Below are 6,742 nucleotides of genomic sequence, written 5' to 3'. Positions count from 1 at the left end.
ACCCGCGGGCTCAGGCAATCCGCTCACCTCAGCCTCCCAAAGGCGCGGGATTACAGGCTGAGCCACCGAGCCCGGCACAGGATAGTTTTAATGGGGTTTAATTGTGAGGACAGATACCTAATGACAAAGTTCGTGACGCTCCAAAACTCCCATTATACACCTCAGATCCTACCTATTTCCCCAAAGAACTATGAACCTCTGATTGTGCTACCAATGTCAGGATCTTGTGTATATGAGATTTTGGCTGTTTCTCCCTCCAAAAGATGTTATGAGGAAAGCCAGGGTCTCCCATCCCCTTCCTACTCTCCTTTCTCAGGCCCAGGCAAGGGGGCCACACAGAGGTGCTAATGCTGCTCTCTCTCCTCCATGTCTAGACAAGTGTGGTTAACTACATTGACCAGAGACCAGCTGCTGAGAAAAGTGCTCAGTTGTTTTTTGTAGTCTTTGAATGGAAAGATCCTTTCATCCAGAAAGTCCAAGATGTGAGTATTACTAAGATTATGAGACCAAACTCCCTGCCCTGAAGCATTTTGGCTCATTCTTCTGGTTGGTAAGTCTACCTAGCTGTTCCCATCTTCTTTCATAGTACGAATCAGTTTATAATTTTTATTTATGACATTGATGTTATATATATTAGGAAAAGTCTTTTCCTAATATATATTTTGTACTTAGTTCTTGTCTTCATCACTAGAGTGTTGTCTCTATGAAGGAGGGACTTTGTCATTTTGTTCACCATAATTTGTCTGGTATCTCAGTACTTAGCACAGCAGCTATACTGTTAATAGTACTATTCATTGAATACCTCAAGTAGAAAGCAGATTACTATAATGGGAAGCCATTCTTTTTTAATGTTCTCTGTAGAAGTACCTATTATTTGTGTTAAGTCAGAATAGAAAGGTACAAATAAATATTTAACAAAGCATCAATTAATGCCAAATCATAATTTTTTTTTTCTTTTTTTTGAATTGGAGTCTTACTCTATTGCTCAGACTGGAGTGCTCATGGCTACCACAGCCTCAACCTGTTGGGCTCAGGCGATCCTTCCACCTCAGCCTTCCAAGTAGCTAGAACTACAGTTGTGCATCACCATGCTTGGCTAATTTTTTGATCTACTGTATAGATAAGGTCTCGCCAAGTTACCCAGGCTAGTCTTGGACTCAGGCAATCCTCTTGCTTCAAATTCCCAAAGTGCTGAGATTACAGGTGTGAGCCCAGCTAAATTATTTTTTAAATTGTTGCATAATAGTTGTACATATTATGGGGTACCTGTAATTTTTTTTTTTTTTTTTGAGTTGGAGTCTCACTGTCACTCAGACTGGAGTGCAGTGGCCACTCCTGGCCACTGCAGCCTCGACCTGCTGGGCTCCGGTGATCCTTCCACCTCAGCCTTCCAAGTAGCTGGAACTACAGGTGCGCGCTACCATGCCCAGCTAACTTTTTTTTATTTATTTATTGTAGAGATGAGGTCTCGTCAAGTTGCCCACGTGGGTCTCGAACCCTCAAGCTCAGGCATTCCACTCACCTCGGCCTCCCAAAGTGCTGGGATTATAGGCTGAGCCACCGAGCCCGGCCAACATGTAATATTTTGATATGTGCATATAAACTATAATGAACAAATTAGAGTAATTGGGATGTCCCTCCTCTCAAACATTTATCATTTCTTTGTGTTAGAAACATTCCAAATCTTCTAGCTATTTTGAAACATAATAAATTCTTAACTATAGCTGCCTTACTGTATCATCCTTTCTTCTATCTAACTGTATTTTTGTACCCATTAGCCAATTTCTCTTTATCCCCTGCTTCTGCCAACCCTTTCCAGCATCTAGTAACAACCATTCTACTCTTTACCTCCATGAGATTAATTTTTTTAGCTCCCACATGAGCGAGAACTTGTGGTATTTGTCTTTCTGTGCCTGGCTTGTTTTAGTTAACATATTACCCTCCAGTTCCATCCATGTTGCTGCATAGTACTGAATTTCATTCTTTTTATGACTGAATAATAATCCATTGTATATATGTGCCACATTTTCTTTATCTGCACATCCACTGATGGACACTTAGGTTGATTCTGCCTCTTGGCTATTATGAATAGTGCTGCAATAACCATGGGAGTGCAAATATCTTTTCAATATACTGATTTCCTTTCTTTAGGATATACACACAGAAGTGAGCTTGCTGGATCATAGGGTAGTTCTATTTTTAGCTTTTTGAGGAACCTCCATATTTTTTTTTCCATAGTGGCTGTACTAATTTACATTCTCACCAACAGTATAAAATCATTCCTCTTTCTCTACATCCTTGCCAGCATTTGTTATTTTCTGTCTTTTTGGTAATGACCATTTTAACTGGGGTGAGATGATATCTCATCTTGTTTTAGATTTGCATTTCTTTCATGATTATTGCTGTTGAACATTTTTTTACATACCTTTTGGCCAGTTGAATGTCTCTTTCTGGGAAATGTCTATTAAGATCTTTTGCCCATTTTAAAATGAAAATATTTAGGGTTTTCTTTTTGCTATAGGTTGTTTTGAGTTTCTTATGCTGGTTATTATTGGATGGACAATTTGCAAATATTTTCTCCCATTCTGTAGGTTTTCTCTTTGTTGATAGCTTCCTCTGCTGTACAGAAGCTTTATAGCTTGATGTAATCCCATTTTTCTGCATTTTTTAAATTGTCTGTGCTTTTGAGGTCTTACCCAAAAAATCTTTGTCCAGACCAGTGTCCTGAAGCATTTTTCCAGTGTTTCCTTCAAGTAGTTGCATAGTTTTAAGTCTTAGATGTACATTTTTAATCCATTTTGAGTTAATTTTTGTATATGGTGAGAGATAGGGGTCTAGTTTTGTTCTGCATAGGGATATCCAGTTTTCCTAGCACCATTTATTGAAGAGACTGTCCTTTCCAATGTATGGTCTTGTGCCTTTGTTAAAAAATGAGTTGGAGCCAGGCTCGGTGGCTCAGCCTGTAATCCCACGCCTTTGGGAGGCTGAAGTGAGTGAATTGCCTGAGCCCGCGGGTTCGAGACCCGCCTGGGCAGTGAGACCTCATCTCTACAATAAATCAAAAAAAAAATCAGCTGGGTGTGGTGGCGCATGCCTGTAATTCCAGCTACTCGGAAGGCTGAGGCGGAAGGGTCGCTGGAGCCCAGCAGACCGAGGCTGCGGTGGCCGGGAGCGGCCACTGCACTCCAGTCTGGACGACAGAGTGAGACTCCAACTCAAAAAAAAAAAAAAAAAAATGAGTTGGTTGTATATGCATGAATTTATTTTTGGATTCTTTATTCTTTTCTATTGGTTTATGTGTCTGTTTTTATGCCTGTACTATGCTTTGTTTACTATAACTTTGTAGTGTATTTTTATGTCAGATGGTTTGATGCCTCCAACCTTGTTCTTTTTGCTCAGGATTGCTTTGGCTATTTAGGGGTTTTTTTGCAGTTCCACAGGAAATTTAGGATTGGTTTTTCTATTTCTGTGAAGAATGTCATTGGTATTTTGACAGGAATTGCACTGATTTCATAGACCTCTTTGGGTAGTATGGACATTTTAACAATGCTAATTCAATCCCATAAACATAGGATAGATTTCCAATTTTTGTGTCCTTTCAATTTCTTTCATCTGTGTTTTATAGTTTTTCCTTGTAGAAAACTTCTTTCATTTCTAAATGTATTCCTAGGTAGTTTGTATTTTTTTGTAGCTATTTTAAGTGGGATTGCTATCTTGATTTCTTTTTTTAGATTGTTTGCTGCTGGCATATAAAATGCTACTGATTTTTGTGTGTTGGTTTTGTATCTTGTAACTTTACTGAATTTTAAAAAATCAATTCTAACAGTCTTTTTGGTGGAGGCTTTAGGTTTTCCTAATTATAAGATCATGTCATCTGCAGAAAATACTTCTTTTTTGAATGTCCTTCATTTCTTTCTCGTATCTAATTTCTCTGACTAGGGCATCCAGTACGGTGTTGAACAAAAGTGATAAAAGTGAGCCATTGAGTTATTCCAGACCTTAGAGGAAAGGCTTTCCATTATTTCCTGTTCAATATGACATTAGCTGTAGGTTTGTCATATATGGCATTTATTGTTTTGAGGGGTATGTTCCCTCTGTACCCAGTTTGTTGAGAGTTTTTATCACGACTAGATGTTGAATTTATCAAATGCTTTTTCAGCATCTGCTGAAATGAGCACATGGTTTTTGTCCTTGATTCTTTTTTGTTTTGTTTTGAGTTAGAGTCTCACTCCGTTGCCCAGGCTGGAGTGCAGTGGCACACTCACAGCTACCCCAGTGTCGACCTACTAGGCTCAGGTGATTCTTCTGCCTAGCCTTCCAAGTAGCTGGAACTACAGGCACGTGCCATCATGCCTGTCTAATTTTTTGATTTATTGTAGAGATGAGGTCTTGCAAAATTGCCTAGACAGGTCACAAATCCATGGGCTCAGGCAGTCCTCTCACCTCAGCCTCCCCAAGTGCTGGGATAACAGGCTTGAACCACCATGCCCAGCCTGTCCTTGATTCTTTTAATGTGATATATAAATCATTTATTGATTTGCATATGCTGAACCATCCTTGCATCCTTGGAAAGAATCCCACTTGATCATGGTGAATGATCTTTTTAATGTATTGTTGAATTTGGTTTGTTAGTATTTGGAGGACTTTTGCATCTTTGTTCATCAGGGAATTGGCCTATAGTTTTATTTTCTGTTGTTTCTTTGTCTGGTTTTTGTATCAGGGCAATGATGACCTTATAAAATTAATAAGTATTCCCTCCTCTTCAGTTTTTTTGAATAGTTTGAATAAAACTGCTATTAGTTTTTTTTTTTAATGTTTGGTAGATTTCAGATGTGAAACCATCAGGTCCTGGGCTTTTCTTTCATGGGAGTTTTTTTAAATTACTGTTTTGATCTTGTTATTCATATTGGTCTGTTCAGGTTTTCTGTTTCTTCATTATGCAGTCTTGGTAGGTTGTATGTGCCTAGGAATTTATTCATTTCTTGTAGGCTTTCCAATTTGCTGGTGTATAGTTGTTCATAATAGTCCCATTGTCATTTGCATTTCTGTGGTATCAGTTGTAATGTCTCCTTTATCATCTTTGATTTTTTTTTTTAGTTGGAGTCTCACTGTGTTGCCCAGGCTGGAGTACAGAGGCACATTCAGAGCCACCCCAGTGTTGACCTCCTGGGCTCCAATAATCCTTCCACCTCAGCCTTCCAAGTAGCTAGAATTATAGGCACGTGCTGCCACACCCAACTAATTTTTGATTTGTTGTAGAGACAAGGTCTTGCCAAGTTGCCTGGGCTGGTCTTGAACCTGTGGGTTTAGGCAATCCACTTGCCTCGGCCTCCCAAAGTGCTGGGATTACAGGCTGAGCCACTGAGCCCGGCCTTGATTATTTTTATTTGGGTCCTTTTTTTTTCTTTAGACAGTCTTGCTGAAGTTTTATCAATTTTGTTTATGTTTTCAAATAACTAACTTTTTGTAAATCTTTTATATTTGTTTGAGTCTCAGTTTTATTTACTTCTACTCTGATCATTATTATTTCTTTCCTTCTGCTAAATTTGAGTTTGGTTTGTTCTTGCTTTTCTAGTTCTTTGAGATGCATCATTAGATTGCTTATTTGAAGTCTCTCTACTTTTTTGATGTAGGCATTTATTGTTACAAACTTTTCTGTTAGTAAACTTTTCTCTATTTTTCTCTGTTTTTCATATTCCACAGGTTTTGACATATTGTGTTTCCATTTCATTTGTTTCAAGAAATTTCTAAGTTTCCTTCTTAATTTCTTTCTTGGTTCATTGGTTATTCAAGAGCATATTGTTTAATTTCCATGTATTTGTACAGCTTCCAAAGTTACTCATTATTATTGATTTCTAGTTTTATTCCATTGTGGTCAGACAAGGTACTTGATATACTTTTGATTTTTTAAAAATTTTTTGAGACTTTTGTGGCCCAACATATGATGTATCCTAGAAAATGTTCCATGTGCTGATGAGAAGTATGTGTATTCTGTAGCAGTTAGATGAAATGTTCTGAAAATGTCAGGTCCATTTGGTCTAGAGTGTAATTTAATTCCAGTGCTGCTTTGTTGATTTTCTGTTAGATGATTTATCCATTGCTAAAAGTAGGATGTTGATGACCTCTACTATTATTTTGCTGTAGACCTGTTAATATTTGCTTTATATATTTGGGTGCTCTGATATTAGGTGCATATATAATTACAGTTGTTATATCTTTCTGTTGAATTGACTCCCTTTTTCATTATCTAATGACTTTCTTTAAGGAGAGCTGTTCCTACTCTTTTTGGTTTACATTTGCATTGAGTATCTTTCTATTCCTTTACTTTCAATTTGTTTGTCTTTATAGGTGAGATGAGTTTCTTATAGGTAGCATATATTTGTGTCTTGTTTTTAATCTATTCAGCCATTCCTAAAGACAAAATTTGTTTGTCTTTAGGTTGGAGAATTTAAGTCCACTTACATTCAATATTATTAATGATAGGTAAGGACCACTACTGCCATTTTGTTATTTTCTAATTGTTTTGTAGTCCCTTTCTTGCTTTCTTATTGTCTTCCTTTGTGGTTAAGTGATTCTCTGTTTTAATTCCTTGCTTTTTTTAATTATAAAGATGTGGGGTACAAGTCAGGGTTAGGTATACACATTGATTATGCAAGTAACCCTTGTTGATGAGGTATGCCCCTCCCTCCCTAGCAGTTTCCCTCAACTGCCAATCCCACCCCCCCCCACAGTTTCCCACTAT

General features: G+C 37.8%; 1 protein-coding gene across 1 annotated transcript in view; it reads left to right on the top strand.

Moving 5' to 3' along the window:
- The window catches only part of TMEM206 (transmembrane protein 206), a 53,446-nt gene that overhangs the window by 33,153 nt on the left and 13,551 nt on the right, over window positions 1-6,742 (top strand). The window contains exon 7 of the mRNA XM_008073566.1: window positions 375-482. Within this exon, the coding sequence (XP_008071757.1) occupies window positions 375-482 (108 nt within the window). The remainder of the gene's footprint in view (window positions 1-374; window positions 483-6,742) is intronic.

The sequence above is a fragment of the Carlito syrichta genome, unplaced genomic scaffold, assembly GCF_000164805.1.
Source record: "Carlito syrichta isolate Samal-C Ts95f unplaced genomic scaffold, Tarsius_syrichta-2.0.1 Scaffold315946, whole genome shotgun sequence".
In the NCBI taxonomy this organism is placed as follows: Eukaryota; Metazoa; Chordata; class Mammalia; order Primates; family Tarsiidae; genus Carlito; species Carlito syrichta.
This window is presented reverse-complemented; position numbering and strand designations above follow the sequence as displayed.